The 27505-nt window shown below is 39.9% G+C and overlaps 1 protein-coding gene across 1 annotated transcript in view; it reads right to left on the bottom strand.

Annotated features, from left to right (window-relative positions):
* The window catches only part of TBCD (tubulin folding cofactor D), a 115002-nt gene that overhangs the window by 24008 nt on the left and 63489 nt on the right, over window positions 1-27505 (bottom strand). The window contains exons 18-30 of the mRNA XM_014885041.2: window positions 26166-26251; window positions 22662-22742; window positions 21868-21941; window positions 20905-21022; window positions 20020-20080; window positions 18693-18715; window positions 11755-11786; window positions 9647-9709; window positions 9147-9223; window positions 6895-6976; window positions 3105-3223; window positions 2605-2696; window positions 1682-1822 (exon numbers count right to left, since the gene is read on the bottom strand). Coding sequence (XP_014740527.2) covers window positions 1682-1822; window positions 2605-2696; window positions 3105-3223; window positions 6895-6976; window positions 9147-9223; window positions 9647-9709; window positions 11755-11786; window positions 18693-18715; window positions 20020-20080; window positions 20905-21022; window positions 21868-21941; window positions 22662-22742; window positions 26166-26251 — 1049 coding nt within the window. The remainder of the gene's footprint in view (window positions 1-1681; window positions 1823-2604; window positions 2697-3104; window positions 3224-6894; window positions 6977-9146; window positions 9224-9646; window positions 9710-11754; window positions 11787-18692; window positions 18716-20019; window positions 20081-20904; window positions 21023-21867; window positions 21942-22661; window positions 22743-26165; window positions 26252-27505) is intronic.

The raw sequence follows: 27505 nt of genomic DNA, 5'->3' as shown, positions 1-27505 counted from the left end.
AAGCATTGATTTCATACAAACACTCTGCACAGATGTGACTGACACAATCCACTCTAACATTCCATGTGACTCAGTGCTGGGGGACAAGAACTTCTTCAATAAACTGGGAAAAAAACAAAATGTTTTCAACCAGCAGAATTATTTCTTTCCAGTACTTTTCAAGCACTTGCTCCTTCCTGCCTGGAATGTAACAAAAGCAGAACCAAATACTAGATATGAACTATCAGTAGGTTGTTAATTTAAAATCCTGAACACACATCTCTGTACCCTGAGATACTTCATGCAGCTGCCAGACAGGTCAAATACATGTATTTTACCACTTCATTACCATAGCACATAAACAGTATCCAGTTTAACCCTCAGGTTAAACAAGGCTGATTCTTCATATCTAAAAGCAACATGTATCTGCACACTTTCAAATTAAACTTATGGATTCAGACAATAAAATTAAGCAGCCTTTCAAAACCAGCATTTTACTCAAAATCAACTGCCAACAAATAAAAGACAACTAAAATTACTCTATCACATTCATTTCCAGATTCATGGCTTCTCTATGAGTTTTACTGCTATGAGGCTTCTACATAGCATCAAAATATTTTAAATCTGCAGATACTAGACTTGTTCCTGAATTAGGATAATTTAATGCATTTTATTAACAAGTACTACTTCAGGCTGGGCATATTTTGCTCATAAACAGATGCAGAAAAGTACCCTGACAGGAGTATGTTTGGTTTGTAAGATCCCTATTTCTGTGCTGTGCAATTCTACAGGATGGCATCAATAACATGAACTCTTCATGATCTCTCCCATTCAAAGCTGAAGGAACTTCACTAAGTGCTGACACATCTCCAATTAGAGCTTCTTTGGAAATGAAACACAAAGCCAAAGCAGGACATGAGCCTTTAGAGTCATGAATTTTGAAATTGCCTTTGCAGATCACTGTTATTGAAGGACTACAGAGCATTCAGAGGAATGCAGTCTTACACACTGAAACTTCTTTGTATATTAGGGGGACCTTGAAGACTGAGGAATGCCATGAAAGTAAGACTGCTAATATTTATTATTACTAAGATCTTATTAATCTTATTAAGTTTACTAAATTTATTCATCGACCTATGCTACAGATTTCACATCAGCAGTCATATTCCTATAGACTTATGACTGATTCTTGCAGTCTCATATCTGAAATCATTGAAACTCTAAATGTACAAAAGATTTGGTGATGCTGCAGCACAACTGAGTTTTTATCCCTCTCAACACGTTATGCAGCTGCTCCCTCTCCTGGCAAAAGATCCCCACAACAGGAATGTGCAGCAGGAGAGATCAGGCAGGACCAAATGTGTTGTTTCAAATAAAGAGAAGTAATGTTTCCAATCCCTGGTTTGCAACTGAACACATTCCTGGTATGCACTAAAAGGAACTAATGTCACCCACAGAACCAGAAAAAGGCTTAACTTCAGTTTTGAACACATCAGTCCCCATGTTCCCAATTTGAGGTGGGACAACCAAAACTTGTCAGCTCCACCTTTCACTTTACACTTCTCTTCCTGCTGTGCATTCCTAATTCCTACCTAGGCTCAAATCTCCAAAGGCTTGGAGCTCTTGTTTCTAAGAGGTTTTGAAAACACATCAGTTTTTCCCTAGACCTTAAACCTGGCCCTGGATTTTAGCCCCTCCTTACCATCCTCCAACATCACCCCGGCTGTCAGTGGTGTAGTCGGTGACACCGGTGAGCAGCGTGGCATAAATCTGATCAACGTTATCCCTGCAGACATATTCCTGCTGGGATCCATCCCCCTTCACACCCACTGTCTGGCAAACCCTGCAAAAAACAGGAAAAGAAGGGATGGGAAGCAATTAGGATCAAGGTTTGTTTGCTGCTTAATAAAATTCCCAACACCTGTAACATCTGCTGCAGATGGAATGAGGAATATTTCTGTGCTGTATTTGACCTGAGGATTTCTGAGCAGCGTTTAGGTTTAAGGGAACATTGGCAAAGCTCAGATCTCAGCAGGGAAGGTTGCTTTCATATCTATAGCACAAAAAGGAACATGCCTCAGTACCTGTCAGTCTCTGAACTCTCCTTAAAGTGAAGTCAGGAAGAAGAGCAAAGGGCCAACACAATGTGCATTGAACCTGATATTAAACTTCTTTACCTTGAAGACACAGTGTTTTTAGCAGTTTAACAGTTTAAGAGCATAAAATATTAATGTACACTATTAACTGCACTGTGACATTCAACATAGAAAATATTCCTTTAAATAAAAGGCACAATTTCTTCAAATCAATTCAATTTTTTTAAGATTGTGGAAAAAACATATATTTCCTTCTCAGTAAAGCTCATTAAATTGCAGCCCATGAGAGGGGCAAATATTAAAATATAGTCTAGGTAGTCAGTTAACTGATAAAAAACTGACAGCACCATCAGTCCATAGTCAGGTGTGTGGTAATCAAAACTAAATTGAGTCATGGATATGCAGTCCAGATGTGTGTGTGTGTAACAGTGTAACTGATTTCAAGACCCATGCTCCCAGCAGAATGAACAGGAGAAAACTTCTACAGAGAGATTTAAACATTAGACAAAAGCAGGGATGAGAAACGTACTTTGCAATTGCTATTAAGGCATCTCTCCTGGATTCAGCAAAGCTCACATCTGCAGAGGAAATTACTGTAACTTTTCTTAGACCTTCTAGAACCTGAAAAAATACCAAGATTGAGATATATAAATCCAAAGCATTTTTTACTACATGAAATTTAGATAGCACAGTAAAATGAGTTCAATCTGGAAGAACCAAGCAGGCAGCAGAGTTTGGATCCTCCCCAGGAGTGCCCTGCACACCTTTCCCCTCCCTTGGACCAATGGCCCATAGCAAAGGGATAATTGAACCTCTGGCTTTTCCATTAACACTACTAAAGCAGGACCAAACATTAATTATCACAAACTATGGCAAGCTCAACTCATGATGATTTTCTGTACATTAGCATTCAAACCCCTTTGACAAAGACCTTTAATTATGATCATTATTATTTATTTGATTACTGTCACAGGTTTCACTCAAAATGCCTTGTGCCCTCTTCTCATTACAATGATCCCATTTTCTCACCTGCTGGAGCCTGCCCTTCAGCAGAAATCTTGGAAGGGCCCCAAGAGCTCGTGAAAAGCCACAACGAATCATTTCCTCTGTGTTTTGTAGTTCTGAAATGTACTGTGTCACCAGCTCATCTGGAAAAAATACAATTGCAGAGTGAAAAGCAACCACCACGTAGTTATAATTTCGTATTTGGCTAAGAAAAAAAAAAAAAAAAAAAAAAAAGGAAAAGATCTCCTAAACAAAGCAGCTGGAAAATTTTGTAATTTGTTAAACTAAAATGCAGAATACCCTAATTTTCTACAGGAAAAGGATAAAATGTTAAGATGTTCATTTTTACATGAATGAATTCATATTTTCTGTCTAAAAATCTGACTTTGTATTTAGACTAAGCCTACTGTTTCAGAGAGAGAAAATACAAACTTCTCAATTTTAAAGAGTTATCGAATTTTAGACATTCAAATAATAAGTATAAGCACAAATTTCTGGGTAAGCACAGGGGAGCAAGTTTTTTTTATATTTATAGGTCACTATTTTCTGTCATTGGATAGTGTTCCATGTTAGGCAGGAGATGCCCAGGTTGGTGAAGCTCAGTTATTTTACCAGTTTTCCCTCAGAAAACTCCTGACTGGAGTCTTGTTTAGGCACACACACAGATCATACCTGAACAGTAAGATAATTTCAGCTGATTTTTCACAGGGAGACATAAATGAAGTTGGGTGTTTTGGAGGAGAAAGCTCAAGAAGAAATGGCCCCTTTGGTTCTGTGTGCTGGCACAGGAGCCAGCAGGGACAGTGGCCCCACAAACAGCAGCAGAGTCAAAAGGCACAAGAATAAATTCAGCTGGGCATGGAAGGAGGAGCTTCACCAAACATGTAAAGTGATAGCAAAGAGAAAATGAGGGTGTACAAAAAATAAAAAGGAAAAGTCAGGAACAGGTTCATATTTCTGCAGCAGCCCTGAACTCAGACTTTGAGACATTATTTCCTTTACCCTATTTTTCACATTAAACTCTCCTGTAAAATACAGAAAAAAACTAAAGTACTCCAGAAAAGCTTCTCCAAGACAGCTGCAATAAACACAGCTCTGATTCACACAGGAGCAAGGTGGTCTTATCAATCCCTTTACTGGAGAGACACTTTTTAATCCTCAAAGAAAAAGAACCAGAGATCCTGGGAAGATTACATAATTGTGCCACTGCTTACTGTGATCTGAGGTTGAAATGGTTGAGCAATATTTGCTAGAGGAAGAAAGAAGAGCTGCCATAAGAAACTCCCCATTCATCATAATTCATGTTTCTTTCAAACCCCAATGCAATGGACAGGCCCCAGCTCGTCCCTCCCATCAGGGCCCAGCTCCTCCAGATAAGCACATCTGTTATTGCAGCTCCCAGACCTGGGGCTGCCCAGAGTCCCCAGGCCAGGGGAACAGGCAGAGGCTGCTGTGACAGCAAGAAGATCTTAAACAGCCAGGCTGTGACAGTCTCCACTCTGAGGGATGTAAATTTAGGATTGACATTTCAGCCAAATGACACAGCAACGAGCAAACAAGCAGCTCTTGACTTCTAACCACTCAGTAATTATGGTGGAAAATGTAATGTAAATGTTATTATTCTTCTAAGAGCCTTCAGCTTCATAAACCAACAGGGCCTATGAAGTGTCTACAATATTAATTCCACACAACCCATCCTGAAAGAGTATTAAAGAGAAAGTCAGCAAAACCAAACCAGAACACATTAAGACAGGAAAAGAAAAAACAAAGAAAAGGTCAAAACAAACAGAGGCAAAAGCAGTGATTCAATAAAACTGCAGCCTTATAAGGACAGATTCAGAATGTCAAATTGCTAAAGCATCTTTGATTGGTGTTCTCATTTTGATCATCAAGCAACAGTGAAACACTGGGTAAATTTTACCAAGAGCTTCTTTTTTAATTTCCCCTAATCCCCTTGATCATGTCCCAGCCTGCTTTAACTGATTATCTAAGGCACCTGCACTGTGCTGAGAATCTCCTGCACTGCAGCTTCCACACATCCCCACTTCCATCACACACTGTGGGGAAAACTTTCACTACTGGATTTCAATCCCACAACAGACAGGCATGAAATGTCGAAGTTTTATCAGTACAGAGATAAAATACCCTTTTTTTGTTGTTGGTTTTTAAAAGATGCTTGCACATGTAATGGCACTTCTGTTATCATGTGTGGAGCAGGGTCCAGTGCAAAGGCAAATAAAAGGGTACTAAGGATGGAGCTGACCAAAGAGTTTTCTAGAACAGAAATATTGTCAATTCACAATTCTTCTTCAGAAAGTCTGATGAGAAATTTTGTCTGTAGCTAGAAATTTGACCTAATTGTGTCCCTAGACCATCACAGCCACATTGCCATGGTCCCTTCAAGCACAAGCCAGATGAAAAGTTAACCTAAAATCCAGGAAAAAAAAAGGAGGCTTCAGAGGGACCTAAATGAGTATACATGAGTATAATATGAATGAGTATAATATGAATGAGTATAATATAAATGAGTATAATATAAATGAGTGCAACAACAGCTGCAGCCTGTACTTCCAGCAGATCCCTTCTCCTTCCTGACTTGGGCACCTGCCTGAGTTTTCCAGTCCATTTTTACAGAAACTTGTAACTTCATCCTTATATAAAATTTGACCAATCAACTTTTCAACTCGTTTTTAGCTTGTCTGCTTTGACTCAGCATTGCCTCCTCCTGCCCAGCACGTTCTGCTTTTACACATGACCCTTTCCTGAGGTGGTGGGGATTTTATCTGCCTTGCTACCCTATCACATCTTCCCATGCTGCCCACAAAGAATCTGGCAGGCAGGGCCAAACTCCAGGAGAGAAAGGGTCCTATGGGGGTTTGGGTTTGTTTGGGGTTTTTTTTACAAAAACATAGAGATTTAGCACTATATGAAGTATTTTAAAATCAGGATAGGCTGCTTTTATAGTTCAGCTCTAATGTCTTTGGGGCAAGGAGTGCATGTAAATACACGTGATCAATATCAAGTTCATTTTGGGAACAACTCTAAGACAAATAAATAATAAGGTATTTTGTTACCTGATTTAATAATGGCAAAAAATAGAAAAATAAATCAATTTTTTATTAAGTATATGTACTGTCATATGTAGAAAAAACAAGAATATAAATGTTGTTATTTTTAAAATATTTATCTGTACAATCCAGTAATTTGTCTCTGATGGACATGATACAATCTGATCCCTGAAACAAAGACAAGTACAAGAAAAGCAGTATAAAAAAAGATGCTGATTCATATGCCCCTAAGAGAAGTTTAAACCTCCTCCTGTACTACTGATCAAAATACAAACACATGAACTTTCACATGCACATTTACCAAAACTCTGGCCATCCTTTTCTATCCTTTCCTTATCCCTTAGCAATTCTTCTGTAAATCAGCCATGACCTCTGGCAGTGGTTATCAAAATAGGATGTGAAAATGATTCACTTTCTTAAAATTTAAGATTTTAGTAACATATAATCTTTGTTTCTTTGCTTTAGAGTATGGAATAGGAAAGCAACATAAATTTGCCTCCTATTATTCTGGTGGTACCTTCTATTCTATTCCCCTCCAGTCTAAAGCCAGCAAAACCCCTGAGACACTTCCTACACTTCCAGTTGTCATTTTTCAGACAATTTTCAGCTGTCAGTTATTTTCTCCTGAAGAATTTTAAGCTCCTTTAAAAGCAGTGATGCCTCTCCCCATCCTGTGCAATACCTCCAAAGTGCAAGTTTGGTCCAGCCCAGTATTCTGTGTCTCTATGTTAAACATGAATCATTACCCTGCAGAGCTGGATCAGCCTCTCCCCTCTCGTTGATGTAAAATTCATTGCACAGTGCAGTCAGTGCAGACACTGCAGACTCCTGCAACACAGGACAGAAACACATTCACTCACCTCATGTGTTCTTAGAATTTTTTAAGGAAAAAGAAAATGGATTTTAAAAAAAAACAAAAAAACCCAACAACAACAAAAAAAACTCCTTTCAGATGCTGGCATTTCCTTTCTTATTATTTCTTCCCAATACTGGTTTAGTAAGGAAATTTATATAAAGAAAAAACAGATTTTTATCTTATTCCTTCAATATGACCAGTAAGCTAAATTAGCATTTAAGAAAATAACAGTAATGAATGAAATATATTTTCAGTTCAGATGAAAGACCTCCAGGATGACACAGCATTACAAAACACACAAGTCATCATTTCATCTTCCATATACTGATGCCAGACTGCCAACAACCAAACCCTATTTCCCCAGGGAGCTACAGAAAGGAAACACAGAAAAGAACATGGACTGAAGGTTATAAACAAAAAAGCCCAAACATCCAGGATCACAGGCCTTGTGTCCTGATTTAATTGGTTTAGAAAAGAATTAATAGTTGTGTTTTATAGCTGAGCCTCCTCATTTTTAAAGTGGTTTCAGTTATTGATACAGAACACAAAATAACTCACTCAGCTGCAATTTCAGAAGCACATCATAGTTTTTCTCATAAAATTTATGGCTGAATTATACTTTTCAGCTGATAATATAATGTTACCCCAAATTATAATAAATTTGAAAGCACACAAAAGCTCTGCATTGTTCACTTCATGTTAATAGCAACAATACTCATTAACACTCATGTTCTCCAGGTACAAGAAATCTCAAATGTAACTCAGAAATCCTGCCCAGCTCATTCATTCTGCCCTCAAAGACACCTCAGACAAGTTCTCTATGCAAAGTCAAAGATTTGAAAGAAAACCAGCACTCACCTAAACAATATTCTAACTACCACAGGCATTATAGTAGGAAAATCTGCAGAATTATCCAACTGCTGTAGCTCAGGGACCTTTAAAGGCCTAATTATCCAACCTCTGCCATGGGCAGATTGCTCAGATATTTCATTTTCTAAATTAAATGTTTTTCACCTTAAATGTATGAAGTTAAACTGGAAGAGAATACTGTATATGTCAGAAAAAAGATTACTTTTCAACACCTTAAGCATTTCCCTTAAAATAATTTCTCTCTAAAAGAGAAACAGAAATAAGTGAGAATTGCCATTTACTAAATACACTTTGCTTGGCTTGACCTGATGTTTACCAAACAAGTCAAAATTCTCTACAGCCTATAATTAATTCTTCTAAGCTTTTGGTTCAGAAGTTGCAGTTATAAGACATACCAGCACTTTGAATAAATTGTTAATGCCAAAAGAATATCCTAAGAATTCAAATTTCTTTTTTAAATTTCCTTCAGTGATTTGGATACACTGCAGTCTCCTCTGTCTCCCAAGGACAACTTTAAAAGATGAGCTGTGAGGTACTTTTTATCTTATTACTAAAACCTAGCACAATGAACACAGCATGTTAAATTCAGATTGTCTGTAAGCTCTAGCAGGGCAGACAGAAATTGCCTTTATAATTCAGCAGAACATTTAAGAACACGAGATCAAACTGCCATGGGATTTCTTGGGAAAATTAAAGTGAATAACTGGAGATGTTAAGGTGATGTAAATAAAACAGCATGAGACACATACATCAATGGATTTAATATTCAGAATCAGAGCAGTCTGAGAGCAGAGAACAAGGATTTGCAGCAGAGTTTATTGGAAAATTTAAGTTCCTTGTCCTGAATAATTCTGGTAACTCACACCAATGCTCACAGAGTTACCAAATGCCCTCAGTACCTATGGACATCATCCAGAGCATTTTTAATTCTCACAAGAGTTCTCTGAAACCACACACATTGCAGGTACAGCAGAACAGAAGCAAAACACCCAGTAAATGTAACCACAGAGCCAGCAGGGAGCAGCTTCCAGCACCATCAGTGACTGTCCAGAGGTGCAGACAAGAACAACCTTTGGGATCACTGCTCAAGTACTAATCAGAAAGGCCCACTGGAATCTCGAGGAATTCAAAATAAACTTTTTAAACACCCCTTCTTCCACATCTAAGAAACAAGAACTAATAACATCTCAAGGATAATCTACCAAAGGAAAGCAAAAGTATTTTTATTTCTGTATTTAATGTGACTACATGAAGGAGAAGAAATTATTGTACCTTTATATGCTGTCGTGCAGCACTGGAAACAAGAGTGAGATGTCTTAGACTGTCATTTATTAACCACTGCCAACCACCTGGAACAGCAAGGAACACAAACAGCTTTAACTTTTCTTACTTTCTGAATTTCAACATTCTCATTTAATTTTTCCACAGACCAGCAATTATACAGATCAACCTGTGTCCTTGATTTTCCAAACTAAGCAAGGCTGTGAGTCCCAGTCCAGCTCCTCCAGACTGGATCACCATGTCCACAGTGAGCAGCCCATGCCTGGTGATGCTGAGCCCTGCACATTCTATTTATTGTCAAGTTAACAGCTAAAACCCAAATCTCCACATTGCATCAGCATCTGCTGCAGTATTTGTCCTTTTGGTATTTTTTAATGTGTTAGGCCACCCAAGCCCATTATTTCTGCTTCTTTGAAAAGCATAATTTGTTAATACTTCAGTTTAATGAGCAGTTACTAGAGTCATGGAAGGTTATTTCAAATAGGACATACCGATTATTGGATCTCCTCTAAATGGCATTTTTGAGAGCGACAACTTCTCAATTAAAGTGCAGACTGTAAGAAAATAAGTTTGATAACAAGGTAAATATCCACCCCCCCAGAAAAGGGAAATGGTAGCAATTTTGAAGAGACAACCACAGGAAGTTACATTAGCATTAATTTTAAATTGAAAAATATTTTAAAATAGATGTTCAAAATAAGGGAAATTAAACACTGAAAGGAAATTACATTTGTACAAAAATCACTACGAGGCAGTAACTGTCCCCTGACATGAGTTAGTCCAACCATTCATGTAAATCCCTTGTTTGGTGGGATGTTTTCCCCCTCTGCCATGCAAGGTATGCACATAAATATCAGCCACTTTTTTTTTGCTATACAGTCTGGAAATGGCAGTGTAGCATCAGTGATAGCAAACCAACTGAGACAAGGATAATACTACAGCCACTAAAAGCTATTCAAATACATATGACAGGTTTTCCTACTTCTTATTCACATTGTTTTTGAACCTCCAAGGAGTGGCATTTGTTCACTGCACAGAGCTGGGAGCTATGAAACTGGATGCAGCTTTATTTCCTTTGATATTTGGAATACATGAGGACATCCTTGTAATAATAAAGGCCTTATTATTTTTAATCCATGAATTTATAGGAGTTCTATGCTTACAAACCCACTTTGAGAACTGTATTTTTTTAATGTTTTGAGGCTTTTTTGAGGAATGGAGATTAACAAAGTAAACACTGCAAATTTTCTGTCCAACAGATTGACTGTACTGCTCAAATGAAAACTCAGCACTTGGGAACACCATTATCCTTCACCTCCTGAAGTTCAGTTCAAATAAACAAGATTGGTGTGACTCCATCTCACAGCCTGGCTGCTCCAGAGCTGGTGGAGAGGAGGGAAAGGACAGAAGAAGGTGCTGTATAAAGTAATGCCACTGTTTTGTTTTCCACTCCTCCCACAACTTCATTTTTGACTCTTCCTCTGGGTTCTGTACACAGCTCATCATCTTCATTTACAATCAACTTATTGGGCTCCAAATCTACTCTTGAACTCACTCCTCACTATGGCAATGCCACACAGAATCCTCTCAATACCGTGTGTCAGCTTCTCTGTGCTAATATTTATTCACAGACAAGGTTAAGTGCAATGTGACTAAACCCAAGTCTCCTGGGGTTCCTCCTTAGCTCTCTGCACTTCTTTGTGCTCTATTGTGGTTGAGACCATCATCTTCATTAGACATGCAGGCCATTTGTGGAACATTTTCAATTCTTCTCTTATTCCACCTACACAGTTGTATCATGCCAAAATACTGCCATTTGTACTTCTCCAAAACCATGAAATGCTCAGCTGTTTAAAAGCTAAAACATATCACACAAACCCTATTCCTCCAGCTTGCATTTTCATGTCATACAGCTGTAATCTCACTCAAATCCCCTTGCTCTTCCACCTCACTACTGAAGCTCTTTTACCCTTGAGGTCTGGATGGCTTCACATCTTCCAAGCTGGAATCTGCTCTGCAGCACTTCCTTCATTCAACTCACAAGCAGGAAACCAAGTTGGCATCATTTCCTCATCCACCCAGCCTACTTCTTCCTGCAACACCCTTCCTTTTTACAGCATATAACAATCTTCAAAATCCATCTTTTCTGTGATGCCACACTCCCCACAGTCTGTTATTTGTATGGTCTTTATGCTTCACTTCTGTGCACACACGTGTAATGATAAAATCATTATTTCCACCACGGCTTCTGTCTCCAAGTGCAGATTATTTCTTCTGGAGAAGAACTTGAGTAAATCACTGGAGGAAGACAGCTCAGCCCTGAAAAACCTTCACAACCTTCTGCTGTTGTGTGCAACAACAGAAGGACAAAGCCCAGAACCATCTCCAGCTCTTACACAGAGTTATTCCAAATGTATTGGCACCCCATGTCCTGGTGTAGCCATCTGCTGACTGGCCTCCAAAGTTCATATTTTTTTAATTACTGTGCAGACTTTACTTATACATTCAACACATCATATGCAAAATGAACTGGAAACACAGAAACAGCCAAACTCCTCAGGGCCCCTCTGGTGCTGTCCCACCCCACCGTGGTACTCACCAGCGGGTCTCATCAGCTCTCCACCTAAACCCCTGCAAAACAGAACCAGCCTTCAGCAACCTGAGTGTAGTGCCCATAGTGAGGCAAAAACACCTCCAAACCATTTCAGAATGAAAGCAGAGCACAAAATACCCGTGGTTTTGTATTTGATCAACTTTGCTTCCTTTCATATCAACTTTTCTTGACTTCAGTGTGATTAATACAAACCTCTCCTCAATATTAGGCTTTCCTCTCATAAAAATGCACTCCCAGTCTTCCTAATCTTCAATATGAATAATAAAAAGACCATCAAGTTCATTCTGCTTTTCTTACCACTTGCTTCAGAAACATTCCAAGCCCATGAGACTGGCCAAAGGACCTTCCAGTCAGTCTCTAACAGTTTCTGATTTCCATAGGAACAACATGCAATTTTTAAATAAAATCATTATCTTTGTAAAACTAAATAGAAATTTCCCTTCCCAGTTCCCATTTTCACTGCTTTCCTCTCTTAGTGAGATTTATCACCCTTCTCCTTTCCTGCCCAAGCCCCTTCCAGGTGATTTTGTGTTTATCACCACAAGAAACACATCAGAAAAGAGAGAGAAACAAATGGCTCAAGCTACTTCAGACCCTCCTGAGGTAAACGATGGTTTCACCAGCTCAGACCTCAGCCCAGTTCCTCTGTCTGAACGTGAGCCTGGCCACACTGGGAACAGCACTGGGAACAGAAAATTTGAACTGGGCAGAAAGTGGGGAGAGGGAAAAGCATCCTGGAAATGGCAGGGCCTGTTTCCATTCTTTGGCTTCTGGCTGTGGGCAGAGACTTCTCCTCACCCCACTGAGCACTGTCTGCTGCTTGTCTGGATACCCTCCCCAGGGCAGGGCCTGAGGTGTCTCACTCAGTGTCACCAAGTGTTACCCTCTGTGGCTTCATTGCTCCATTTTGTGAACCTTTGACCTCCCCTTCCTATGGATATTTCCTCCCTTGACTCCTCATTGTCTCCCTTCACTTCTGCTGGAATATTTCCTCCCCGAGGTGTGCCAAACCCTAAATCCTGTTTGCATGTCCATGTTCTGGCAGAAACTCCCAGCAAGGGGAGCAACAACAAAGACTCGTTTATTTGCTTGTTGTTGTTTGTTTTAAACATTTTCTTCCCTCCTCTCCTCCTTCCTCCCCACAATAAAATTAGAATCTGTGCTCAGAAGATCAACTTAGCAATCCTAACAACTCTTACAACTTCATTCTTCAATTTATCCCTTTGTATGAGCTTCAACAGCCTCAACATTTTTGAAACACGTTTTTCCATTCCACACAAGGAGGTCCCTTCTGTAACATGCTCTGGGTTTCTGACTGCTCAACAATTTCATTGGTTTTTCAGGAAATGCAGAAATGCCAACTCCACAATATCCTCGTTTGCCATAGGTCAGCACTTCCTTTAATTGAGAAACTTTTGCTTTCCACAATCAATATAAATTAGGCTTAATTTAATAATCCCCAACTCAGTTTATCATTGTAGGAAGCAAGCACAGATTCTACATCCTCATGCTGATAAGGTCTGTGTGTTGTCTACCCCACCTTCCTGCCATGCTGTCTGCTCTCCAGCTTCTAAAAAATTTAAATTAGAAAACAAAAAAAGTGATGCAAGAAGTCGAGACAGCAGCAAAAACAGGTGACTGATGTGGCAAACCTTGCTTCCTCTTCCATACTTCTTTTCCCCTTTATTTTGCCTTCACTCATTCCTTGCCTTTTGTCTGTAGCCTTACTGCAAATGAGTATAAAATAATCACCTTGCAAATATGTTTGGTGTGCAGCAGAGTCTGCTGATGCAGGGATTCAGATATGGACTGCTCTGTTCCAAGTACAAAGCAAGAACTGACTCACAAAGGCTGCTCTTCTCCATTTCCTTGCATTGCCAAGAAGGAAGTCAGGCCACTTCAAGCTGTGCTGATGGTAATAATTTGAGTGCTATCCCTTCCTCTGGCGTTTCACCAACTGCATTTAATTCCAGAGTTTAGAGCCTCTCTGAGGACTGCTGTCCCCATGCAAGAATGCAGAAAGGTGACAGGGATTTGCATAGCAGCTCTTCCACGTGGCACAAACTCCAACCTCTTGGCTGGCACCATGACCTGTGTGTGCTCCTCTGCAAACTTCCCCACTTGGTTGTTGCCCAGACACTGTGATGCCCACCAATACAGCTAAAATCCACAGCTCCTGCATATTTCACTTTTAAGAACCAAGAATTCTATCGGAACCCAAGATCTTTCCTCAGTCAGTGCTTGGTTTGTCAAACACGATGCCCATCTTTCTATTAACTTTATCTCACTCCACAGTATTTCACTAAATTAAAAAGATACGGATCTACCTAATTCAGAGATTCTGAATTTTGCTGTACAGTCAGTATTCTTTCTTTTTTATTCCAAAGACACATCCACAAGTTGCATCACATTATTAGATGTACCTGTTTCAAGCTTTAATTATTAATTCAATTTGCAAATTGACTGATGCAGTGCCCAGGTTCCACAAGCTCCTAAGCATTCCTTCATGTGTGCAGTTCTACAGCAATGCTTCTCTCCTAGAAACATCCTGGGGTGAGTCACAATTAATGTGTTGAAAATAAAATATATAATCCCTTGCAGAACTGACGAATTAACATTACTGACCTAAGAATGACAGTATCTATTTTATAATTACATTGGCTTGAATCAGAACCAGTGACAGTGCTGTTCTCAGGGCATAAAGAAGTTCAAAGTACTTTTGTGGATTTATTTTTTTTAATTATTTTAAGCCTGCTGCTTTTTGTGAGAAGGCCAGAATTCCTCTTCAAGGTAATAAAAATAACAGTAACTGAAGCTGCTTAGAATTAAAAAGCATCTATTATTTCACAGATATTCAAATCTGAAGCTAAAAGTACTGGAATAGCTGAAGAGATTCAGTTGTAAATACTGGATTTTGGGAAAGCTGAGAACAATTTCACTTCCATATGAACAGCAACCAAGCATTTTCCTTAGGAACTCTTTGTCCTAAATAGAACTGAGGATTCTTTAAAGGTCCAGGTTGCACATTCCCTGGGTTTTGCAGGTACAGAATGGCTTTGTCAGAGGGCACAACAAGGGGCAAAGAGAAACCCCTTACAGTTGAATAGATTAACAAAGCTTTCATGGCCAACCAAGATGCACAGAATAAACCCCACTAACATGAGAACCACCAAGGTTTAGGCTACTGTAAATTCACATGCCACATTGTATTTTAACATCAGAGTGCTACAGGTGAAACCCTGGCTCTATGGAAGTCAAAGCCTTCCCAGTGACTTCACTTTGTAGCAGAAGAATTTCCCTTACAGCTCCTCAGAGGACAGTGCAGCACAATCTCACAGAGCCATCCAGGCCCTGGGTGCATAAAACCATTTGAACTTGGAAGAACTGTTGCAAAGCTGGAATTCTCTGCTGATTAAGCTCATATGCCTAAAAAACTCTTTTAGGCAGATGAATGCCAAGAAACACATTTGCCCTGAAACCATCAAGATTAGTTACAACCTTAAAGGTCTTTGAAATGAGTTTCTCTTTTGCCCAGCACCTGTCAACACCTGCGGGCTCCCTTACTCTGCTGGAAAAGCCGAAACTCGGAGGGTGCTGCTTCAACTGCCACTGGCTGCTACTCCAAGCTCCTAAATCTGCTGGGCTGCCACAGCTGACGTGCTCCACAGCCAGGCAGCCTCTCCAGAGGCTGCAGGGATGAGCTCATGGCAAGGCTGGGTGTGCTGCACGTCGCAGGCACCGCACTGCCCGGCGTGGGAGTCACTGACGAACATCCCGACACAGGCAGCTGGGATGGAAGCCTCAAGGGCCAATAAACACAACATGTGCAGAGATACAGAGAGCACTGCAACCACCTGCAGGCAGCCCAGCACCTCCACTGCCATTGCTCATCTTCTGGACACTCAGGCTTGTGCTATCAGACTCAGAACTGGCTGCAAGGAAGCTAAAAAATATTGTGAAAAGCTGTTCAGCTGAATAGTCACTCAAGAACCTCAGACCAGATGAGGCAGTTTCAAAGAATCTTAACAGAACTACTATTAAAATACTTCTACTTTTAAAAAGTCTTTTCTTGAAGACTTTTCCTATTATTGAATCACAGAATTATTTAGGTCAGAAAAGACCTTTAAGATCATTGAGTCCAACCACTGCCAAGACCAATCTAACCCTTTTAAAGGTGCTAAAACCTTTTAAACTAAACTCTTTTTCATACATCTTTTAAATCCAGATTTTCACAGATGGTAAAAACCAGCAATGGTGACTTCACCACTGCCCTGGGTAGACTATGCAAGGGCTTCACAAATCTTTGAGTGAAGTATTTTTTCCCAACATCAAGTTAAACATTCCTTTGTGCAACTTAGGGCCATTTCCTCTTCCCTATCACTTGTTATTTGGGAGAAGGAGTGTTGAGAATGAGTCCAAGGTCTCAGATGCACAACAGAAATAGATCTGCTACAAAAAAACCCCAGCTACTAACCATGCTGGTGCAGTGGAAGCAGAATGGAATCAGGCTGACTACTGACCCTGGGTTTAAAGCAGCAGAGTGATTTCCTAACCCAGGTAACACAGCTGAAGGCAACAGATGCCACAAGTTTTCATCTTAGGTTTTTATACCTATAAGTGCCATTTAAAACAAATAAAATACAACACAATTTTTATAACTTTATAAGCTGGACAGCCCAAAACAGGCACAGGAGGCAGAGGCTCTACAGGGCATGGTTTGCATATGCCTTGGTGTAACCCCCACACAGAAACCCAGAAACTCCTGCACAACCCACAGCTGGAAGTGCACATGCAAATGCTCAAACCAACCAGCTCCTCCAGACAAACCAGTGCATCAGATGTGTCAGGATCAAGGCTAATGGCAGGAAGTACACACTGATGTGCCTGGACTTGCAGGCTCCTTTGTACTATGGTAAACCCTGAAAGGACTTCTGCAGGAGGACAGAAAAATACTTGTATTTAAAAAAAAAATTAGTAATACGGTAGAAGATGAGATTTTCTACAGCTAGCATCAAAAAATTTGAATGCTACAAGTATATTGAGAACTGAGGCTGACTGCAGTATAACTCAAAACAGGACTGTGTAAAGGATAATTTATGGCCGTTTTTGTAAATCAGGTTAAAGATGGTGCAAGAACTGCTGAACAATGTAAGATGGTAGAGCAGCTCTATCAATGTCTCCATTACAGCACTGTGACTTTCTCCTGTTTGACTTGAGGTCCTTATGGATTCAACAGAATCAGACAGTCAAGAAACTCGTGACTCATTTTTCCAGTTTAAAATCCATAAATTGCAACTTGTTAAAAAAATATTTTAAAAAACTCCAAAATCCAGCATTTCTACACTTTACTTCCTTTTCCCTTTCTTAGAGGCAAAAAATTCCCTAGACCAGTTAGATCAAAGCATTAAAATCCCTTCAGTCCCTGACAAGGCTGTTTAGTGGACAGAAGTGAAAGCAAAGTATCTGATAAACAGTTGAGACATTTGGCCAGATGCTCTTTGTTAATACAGTTTAAAAACCTGAAACACAAATAAAAAACACAGGTTTTCAACATTCCTCTAAGATGTTGTTAACACTGAAAATTCCTGGTAGCAATTTCTCAAATGGAAATCTTTGGAATATTATATGCAATAATTACTCATCATGAAACGAGTTTGGCTTGTTTCACTAAATGCTTGCCCAGCAACACTCAAATTGTTGGTTTGTTTTTATAACCCAGTTTATTTTTCTTGTCCCATTTTAAAATATTTTATGCATACTGGTATTTTACAATATGGATTAGGGCAGACATCTCTGTCTCAGCTAAGTATGAGAGCAAACAGCAGTGAATCAATCTTGCTTGGAGTTGAATTAGAACTCTTATCTAGAACAAAAACATTTCTGTAGGCATCTTATAAATACCATTAAGTGCAAGAAGTGCACATTATGACAAAAACAAATTACACCCAAGCTCCACCCTGACATTAAAGAATTTATGGAAGCCAAGAGAGCCACCCACAAAGACATGAATATACAGTATCAGCACTAAGCCCATCATCTGCCAGCCCAAGCTCACTCAGGGTTGGAAGTGTCACATTTCTCTGGATGACTCCTCAAGAAGTAAATTTTATCATTTTTTTCAGAAAGTTTCATGATTAAAAAAACTTGCATAAAAATTCTTTAACCTATCATTAAGAATCACATAAAAAACTAGTTCAGGTTTACTGCTTTTCAGGGAAGGCACGTGTGAAGAAGTGAACTCAAAATGACAAAAAAAATGTTGTCAGTTAAAGGAGGAAAATCCCTCACTTGCACACACAGTTATTAGGGAATACAAGTCATTATCATTTGATCTCCTTAAATCTAGAAGCAAACTCTGAAGTCACACACCAGTTTTAATTCACATGTACTTAACAGTTCCTTAAGCAATATCCCTTAATTTCCTGGAAGCTTCAACACACAGGAAGTGAAAAACAACTTAGTGAAAACTCATTTACATTTTCCTTGTCGCAAGAGTTGAAAAATTGCCCTGAACCTTTTGCAATGCTCCTGTCCTGCTTGTCACACAGGATAAGGAAAAAAAATGGAATGGAAAGGAAAGGAAAGGAAAGGAAAGGAAAGGAAAGGAAAGGAAAGGAAAGGAAAGGAAAGGAAAGGAAAGGAAAGGAAAGGAAAGGAAAGGAAAGGAAAGGAAAGGAAAGGAAAGGAAAGGAAAGGAAAGGAAAGGAAAGGAAAGGAAAGGAAAGGAAAGGAATTTGGGGCTCATTAGTTCAAGGTCAGTTCTGCAGCCTCTTATGAACCCTGTGCAGAGAAAGCACCTGAGGGACTGGGGTGGGTGTCCCTAATTGTACAAACCTTCCCCCCCCTTTCCAGGTCCTGATTTAATTTCTTTTAACTGACATTTTTCAAGATAAAAATGATGGGTTTGCATCTTTTTTTCTTACCTGTACAACTGACGACTGCAAAGCTGGGGGGGAACAAAAAGCAACATATATTAATATTAATTGACTTTGTTTGATCCAGGTATTTTCATTTTTCCCCCTCACATGCAATGCCATATACTGTGAGCTGTGCAAAACTTTAGCTAATTTTAAAAATAAAATTCAAAGGGAAAACCTTTTTAAAACAACTTCTCTGCATCCATTTGAACTTTGTTTACAAAACAAAACCATTTAACACATTCATAAAGCACTAATTTCCTGAATTCCAAACTCAAGCTGCTCCTGCAAATACCCTGGAAGCCAGTTTGGCTTTTTAAAACAGATTTGCTTTCCACCATTGGCCCGTTTAGAATAATGATAATCTGCATTGTCTGATCACTGAAAACAACTTTGCAAGCTACAGATCAAACAGAAAAAACTTAAACAAAGGCTTAAATGTGGCTGAAAAATTTTACTTCATTCTTAATCTTACAGCAAGATATCGTAAAAAATCAGAGATTATCACATTTCTATGTAGTAAAAGCCAAAAACCCCAGAATATTTAAAATTGAGAGTTTATGCAACTGCATCATAACAATTTAAGGCCACTGTAAGTGAAGATGTGCTGACCAAGCTTTCAGGCATTTCCAGATGAGAAAGTTAAAGGAGGACAAAGGTGCTTTTTCAACCTGTGGCAGCAGCTCTGAGCTGTGCCCAGAATTAAACAGGAACCTGTGGACTTTGGTGGGTGAAGGGTGAGGTGTGACAGCACAGCAGAGCTGGCACTGCAGGTCCCACAGATCCTGCAGGAACCTGCCTGAATGCTGGAGTGAAAAAATCCAACAACATGGGATGACTGAATATGAAAGGGACAAATTAAGTAAAATTATCTCCATAAAAGTATTTGGAAGTGCTCTGAGCAGGGCAAGGCTTCATTTAGCAGAAGCAGAGATAGAATGCATCAATTGAGATGCAGAATATGACTTCTGAGGTCTATAAACAGGAAATTGTGGATGCAGGGACAAGGAATGGCCTCACTAGATGTCCCTTGAGCACAGTTATCCCAAGGCCAGTCAGGAGGATGAAGGGGGAGCACAGACAGGGGGAAAGGAGCCAAAGCAGCCCTTTGAAATGTAATTTCCAGCATCAGAGCTGGGGGTTCAGCAAGAGGCAGAAGAGTCCAGGACACCCAGCTCTCACACAGTCTGGGGGTGTCCAAACCACTCTTTGTGACAAGGTTCACTCTTGCCACAGGGTTGAAGAAGGTGAAGAACAGCTGCCTTAATTGTAAATCTTGGTTAAAAATCATGCAACATTCCAGATTAAAAATAGATTTATGCTGGCTACAAACCTCTTGGTGAATTTGCTTGAGATCCTCCAATGATTTTTCACTGAAATAGTATGTTACAGATCTGTAAAAGTATACAAAATATTTAATACAGGTTTCCTCATCAAGCTGTAAATATTTTTTTTCCATAAAGTCATTATGCCTTTAAACAGAAAACCAATCATTTGATTTTCAAATTATGTTCCACAGAAATATGTAATATTTATTTTTAAATAGTTCAGCAAACATAACAACAGAAATTCTTTCCTTATCATACAGAAAACTATTCCAGAAGGCTAATAAAAAAATCAGTGTCAGTTCCTGATAACATTATCATTGCCCATACACTGATAACCCTTCTCAGTTCAGTTGTATGTTTAGACTTCAACACTCCTGTGATTTTTCCATCTATTTCAAGTACTTCCTACTACTAAAAATGATCTGTTTTTCTTGAACTTGAACACAGATTCTTCTGATGGACACCACTGGCAAATGTGTGTGTAAATATGCAGATACACTTTTATATATACCTGCAGCAGCACTGATCAGCATTAAATCAGTCTCACTCAATGAGCTGCTGAAGGAGATTTTTCACCAACCCTGAAGACAAAAGACTATCCCTACCCAGGAATACTCATAGGGAAAGAGGAATTAATCTGTATTTAACTGATCATATCCAATTCTCCAAGTAAGGCAGCAAATGATCTTTTGTACTGATTATGAATTTAAGACTGAGGTCTTAAATCACTGAATAAAACGTGAAAGCTCAGCATCACTCATAAAAACAAACAAAAATTCAATGGAAACGTAGTTTGGTAAGATGAAGATTTCCATAATTATACTCAGGAAGCTTTTAATAGACCAGACATGAAAGGAAAATTTATAGTCTAGATAATCTTGCATTAATACCTATTATTCTCTAGTGCCAGTTTACACAGAGCATGGGTGATCTCAGCACAGGCAAGGATTGCCCCATGGCGTGTGTGCAGATCTGAGCCCACTGATAAAGGCAGAAGTCTTGGCAAAACTGAAAGAGATTAAATAATTATTTTTTTTTAACAAAGCAGAGAAACAGATCACAGTTGTAAATGTAATTCTGCCTGCCTAGAAATAACATTGGGAAAGCATTTCTGTAAAGTCAAGTATGGCGACTTTGTGGAAAACAAGTTTTAATGAAGTAAATTCTGACAAACCACACTGAGCTATTTTACACTCCCAACCACCTCCCTGGCTGCAGCAAATAAAATAACATTGCTGCTGGGCACTGAACTGCCTGAGCAGTCAGGGAAGTGGGGCTTGTACTGCCATGGAGTTTTATTTCCATGTTAAATGTCACCTCCCTGGAGCAGGACAGGAGCCCAGGCAAGGTGTGCACTGCAGGCTCTCAGGGGCTGGGCACTGCCTTCAGCCACAGGAAACATCTGCCAGCACAGCCTCAGCATCTGAGTGGGCTCAGCAAAGGACCCTGGGCTCAGGTTAAAAAACCATCTGATTACACACACAGTCAGAAAGGAATTCTGCAGATGCCAGGCTGGACAAGACAAAACAGATTCCCCACCCTTTGCAACATCAAAGCCTTCCCAGCAAGAGCTGGGAATTGGAGGGGGAGCTGCTGGAGTTGTTCCCACACCTCAGAACCAGCAGAGTCCAGTGCAGCCAGGTACCCAAGGCCCACACCCCAGATAAAAACCAACCCCACAGTCATTTCTAATTTTTACATAAAACCTGAAAACGGGTAAAGCCATCAGGGTAACTACACTGTATTAAGTGGCAAGGGGAAATCTTAATTTTTAGTAAGTAGATTCATTAGATCTTTGTAGGTTTGTCCTGCCTAAGCTGAGCCTGGCTGAGCAGAGCTCAGCTGGTACCTACCTATGTTTGCCATGTACTCAGGAGCCTGGGGAGTGATGTTATGCAGAGCTTTGGTTGCAAGTTCTCGAATAACACTGCAGAGGTTAAAAACATTTCTGAGGGTTAGCAATGTGTTAAAAAAATCATGGGAGGAAGGAACCCCTGCCCCCAACCAAAATCCAGGCAAATATTCAAAATTACAGTAGTCTCTATGCATCCTGTGCTTCCCCCTTGTAAAAAAAACCAACAAAACCAAAGGGCACCAATGCAGCCAGCCTGCAGCCAGCTTCCAGTGAAGTGAAAAGAGCTGAAGGAGACAAAGGAAAACACGAGTGGGGCTGGTGGAACCTGAGGGCTCGTTCTGTGCACTGGCAGGGACAGAGCAGTAAACTGTGATTATTTCTCATGATGCAAACTATGATCAGCACTGATAGAATCTCACTTGTGTGATATGTGCACATTTCAATCTTCCTGAACACTGAATGTGAGTAAGCACCATCTCTATGCATGAAATCTGCTTTAATTAGGATAATTGCATGGTGACAGTGTTTACCCCTCACACACACTATACACCATATAAATGGGTTTTATTAGTCTATTAACAGATTGAGGTCATGGCCAAAAGACAAAATTCATAAACCTGTTGAAGTGACAATCTGCTTGGGAGGTACAGATGGTATCACCTACTACTTGCTCGGTTTCCTTCAGCCAAATGCTACTGCAAACCCAGGTGTGAGTAAAATTCACAAAAATAATCTACAAATGTGCAATATGCAGAATTCCTGGATATTAATAATTAGATTTTATGAACTTACCTATCCCAGTGGTTAATCTTCAAGTTAACTAAATGATCAATCATTGGCTGTGTATACTCAGGAAAGCCAGCAATATACACACTGAAAAAGAAAAAAACCCAAATATAGGTTAGAAATATAGTCCAGACAGAGAGTACAGAACCAATATCTGTGTGCATTTTAGCACAGCCTGTTCCAAAGGTTTAAATCCTCTGGTTTTAACAAAAAAATTACTTAAATGTGCCTTCTCCTTAATGAGATGCAGCTGAATGACAGGATGAGAAATATGCTGAATTCTTGCAAAAACTTAAAATCACTTCTGCAAAACTTTCAAATTGTTTCTAAAACCTGCTCAATATATCACAAGCTTCACATTCAATGCCATTGTTACATTCCAGAAAATCCAGATATGTATATTAACTTGAATAACCATTTCAGATTGGAGAAACACATCACTGATAATAACTACAAGACAGAGGAAATATAAGGTACAGAAATGTGTTAAATCTTCATAAATGGTCCAAATGGTCCAAAATGGAAAAGGGGTTTTCCATTTGTCCTTTTTAATAATCAAACATATGCAGAAAGTTAATTGTGACAAAAGCTGTGAAAGCTGCAGAGTTCAGGAGCAGATGGAAGGGAAGAGCAGCACTAATTACCTAAGGAGCCTGAATTTCCTAACTCACAGCCACACTGCCAATCTTCACAAGCATCAACTATGGAAAGCCAAGGTCAACACAAGTGAAGTGAAATGTTTCTGCAGTACATCTGGTGAGTGTTAATCACCTTGGGAAGCCCAACAATCAGCAGGATGTGTTTGTGTCAGAAGGGCACAAAGAAACTCATGGATTACCTTCATTTCACCTTTTCATATCTTTTGAGTAATTAACTTTGCAGCTTTAATGGTTCCATTATTATACCTGTGTGCAATCAGAAGCAAACAAAGAGAAAAACCAAATACTGCCACATGTTCCCATCCTGATATCTCTGGAATTCATCAGAGAGGGAATCCTTAAATCCACAGCCCAGACCTCAGTTACTTGAACCAACACTGGACACAGAAGCACCCTCGACTGAGCCCTAGAGAAGGATTTGATAGTTGGTTCAAATTATTGTTGATGCCACCAGCAAAGGAAGGATAAAATTCATCTCTCTAGGTCCTTTCCCTGTTCTGCAGGAACACACAAAACCAAACACATTTCCCCTGCCATGTCTGAGCTCTCCTCTCTTCTTTGTCGTTGCTTTTTCTGAGTCCCAGTGTTAGCACCCACCATTCTTGCCAACCACTTTAATTTAATTTCCTTACCCAGCTAAAAATCAGTCACAGGTGGAGCTAAACCCCACTTTTAGGTTTAGTTTATATCATCTTCTCTGCCCTCCTGAGAATTCAGTGCAAGAAGCCTTGCATACAAGCCTGTGCTTCCTGATGATGGTGCTGGTTAGATTTTTGTCCCCACTCAGGTTATGAAGCTTTTTCCTTAACTCTGCTTGTAGCAAGCTCAGAACTCTTGGAATCACATAATCTCCTTACTGCCAGTTCATATAAAATAGGTTTCCTCAACCTTCTATCCTCAGAAATGCATTTTGATATTTGAGCTGAATCCTCCAAATACCATCAGCAAAAAGGGCACTCAGTATGAAAAATCTGTGTTAAAATATTTAATTTGAAAGGCTCTAAACAACTATTTATATACATACACACAGAAATATTTGTAAACACACATGATACTGCCCCTTTACCAGAATATTATCACTATTTATGAACCAAATTCAACTGTAGAAATTGACACCTTTTTAATTTTTTTTGAGCTTTTATTGCTCAACATTATCATGGTACGTTTTCTGAGTAGCCAAATATATACCTGGGTGCTTTTTTCTTTAATGATACTCAGGGAAAAATAAGGAAATAGCCAAGTAACTTAAGTATTGACCTGAATAATGACAGCCTGCTTAAAGAGCAGTGTCATTTTTTGAAAATAATAGAATGAATGAGATGGCAAATATTTTACCAAAAATAGATTGATTAATGGCACTGATCATAGTTTCAGAGAATCAAGCTTTTAATTGCATAAGGCTATTTATAAGAAGATTTACAAATTAATTCCTCCTGCTGAAAGAAAGAAATCAGTAGCAAAAATATTTTCATTTAGGTAAGTGGCACTTGTACAAAACCTCTGGAAATCACAGTGAAAGAAGTAAAAAAAAAAAAAAAAATTAAATTACCAATTCAGCTCTTGAAAAGTCAGAAGAACTGAATCAGTCTCCAAGCCAGAATTACAGAAGAGAGAAAATAAAACCTGCTTTGTCACTTTGGAATGTGTTCAATTTTCTGTAGGTACAAAAACCCAGAGTTCCAGAGTTCCCATGGCTGCCCTACACGTGGATGTGGAGCAGCAGGGACATTTCCCCATCCCCGTAGGCGGGAGCTCCGGGGAAGGCTGTGGGAGGAGGGTGGGACCCCAGCAGGGCTGACAGTCGGTAAAAGGTGAAGGCATGAACAGACTGAAATGATTCTGCACAGAAGGGACACCACAGAGGTGGACAGAGCAATTAAAACATAGTGGAGATGAAGACAGAGTGTTCCAGTGATGTCCCAAAGCTCTCCGTGGCAGTGATAAAGCTGGCAGTGGAGCGTGCACCATCCCGTACCTGTGTGCTGTTTCTGTTCCCCAGGGACATCACCTGCCCGAGCCTTTCTGACCTGCTGGGCTCCTGAGCAGCCCCACGGGGCGATTTCCTGCCCTGTCTCAAGCAGGGCTGAGTCACCCTCCGTGGGTGCTGCTCTCCCCACCCTGCTCTGGACACAGGCTGGACTCCAGGCCAGACTGTCTGGGACAACTCCAGCCCTTGCTCATGGTCATTTCCTCGTGAGGAAATGCAATATTCTGTTCCTTCTGGCCATCCAGTTTGGCTCCCAACTCCCCTGATTTCAGCACCTCTGTGTTTCCAGAGCTGACTCTGTATTCCAGGACAAGCCCTGGTTTATAATCACACCACTCCAGTTTGGTTATTTCTCATCTGCTCTTTGCAGGCTGTACTGCACAGATCAGTTTGGTTTTCAAACACCACTGCACACTGTGGCCAGCTTTCCCCTGAGCTAACACAAGCACTCGAGTTAAAGGTCTATGCACAGACCACAGATTCAACAACTTGTGCATACTGTTTTTTTTTTTAAATGGGTATGACTTGATTCTTTCACCCACATCAGAGTCTATCTGCCATGATAACAACCTCTCCTTTGACTACAACTCTCCAAATCCCTTCATCTTGTCCAGCCCTGAGCTGCTTGGACAGTTTTGTGACACCTCTTGGCTGCTTCCTCCTCATAGCCAAGGAAATCACAGCCACATTTTCACTCTGCCTCACACAGGATGATCAGTTCGGTGCAAAATAAAAACAAAATTTTGATTTACTTAAAACCATCAGTATTAAACAATATTCAGTAAGGTGAGGCAATCAGACAAGTACTTCATCAGGTACAAGAAGTTCCTCATATTTAAGGAAAACTAATGATTGGAAACTTACCTTATAGTCAAGTAACAGTTAACTCTGTTACCAACAGCAAAATAATCAGCTGCAGTGAGAATGTCAATGCCATGGGGGAAAGTGCCCTACAAACAAAATATTATTTTAAAATGTATCATACATTCCAAATAGGCAACATGATTGAAAACAAAACTCCTGCTACTCTCCCAAGCACTGAAGAAATACAATTTAATTTATAGTAAAATCACTTGTACTAGAGACATAAAGGGTATTGAATATATAAACAGCTTGTGAGTCAATGATAAACAGCCCAAGCAAATGGCAGCAGGCAGTAACCTATGCAACAACTCCCTTCACACCTCCCAGTCATACCAAAACATATATTTGGTTAATGCATGACTATGTATATACCCAAAAGATGATTCCTCTAGAAGGATTTAGATAAACATAAACATGTTTCCAGTTTATGTGAAGGCACAAGGTCAGTTTAATGAAATATAAAGTCAGAGATTGAGGCACCAAGAGGTGCATCACGTGTAGAATACATGGGAGTTTCTACTTACACTTGTATTTTATGACTCATCAATGAAGCAAAAAATGGGGTTGGTTTGTTTTTAAAATGAACTCTGGTTCCCAGCAAAGCCTGAAACACTGAGGCCTACTGAAGGATCCCACTTCTGCCATCACTTCTCAAACCAGCCTGTTTCTAGAAGATAGATTATCTTTCTAAGTATGAGATTTCCACTTAGAAACCTGCACAACTGTATGCAAGCAATACAATTCAGGTATTCAGAATTTTATTGGCTCTGGCTGGCTTAACAGAGCATCAGCAGAGGCAGCACAGCACCCCCGAGCCACGATGAAGAACAAATGGAAAAGAGCCAGCTGACACTGGCTCCACTCACTTCCAAAAGGGACACTCAGAGGGTATTAAAACAATGAGGCTCCCTGAAGTACAGGTTTGGGATGTGATGCAGGTTTGTTTACAGCTCACTCATCCCTTCCACATCAGGATCCAGCCATGCAAAACTAGTGGGGAGTATCTCTCCATCTGAGCCTGAATCACTGAAGCAGTTTACCCTGGAAGCAGTGGGAGCTGCCAGCTGCTGCCAAGGTCTTGCTTTGGGAAACAGAATTCCAGTGCTCCCAAAAAACAAGGCCTGAAATCTGACTGGACCAAGGAGAGACAGAACATTTATGGCTTATCCAAGCCTGCAAGTCTTGGTGACTCAAAGGTAAAATGAATTCTCTGTCCAAAAGCCTCATGAAACCCTGATTAGGGGCAAAGAAAGTACATGAGAAACACCTCAGCATGATGTAAGGCCAAAGAGCAAGACACACAATGGAATATAGAAAGATGCACACTACATAAGGACAAT

The sequence above is a fragment of the Sturnus vulgaris genome, chromosome 20 (genome assembly GCF_052056855.1).
Source record: "Sturnus vulgaris isolate bStuVul1 chromosome 20, bStuVul1.hap1, whole genome shotgun sequence".
Classification (NCBI taxonomy): Eukaryota; Metazoa; Chordata; class Aves; order Passeriformes; family Sturnidae; genus Sturnus; species Sturnus vulgaris.
This window is presented reverse-complemented; position numbering and strand designations above follow the sequence as displayed.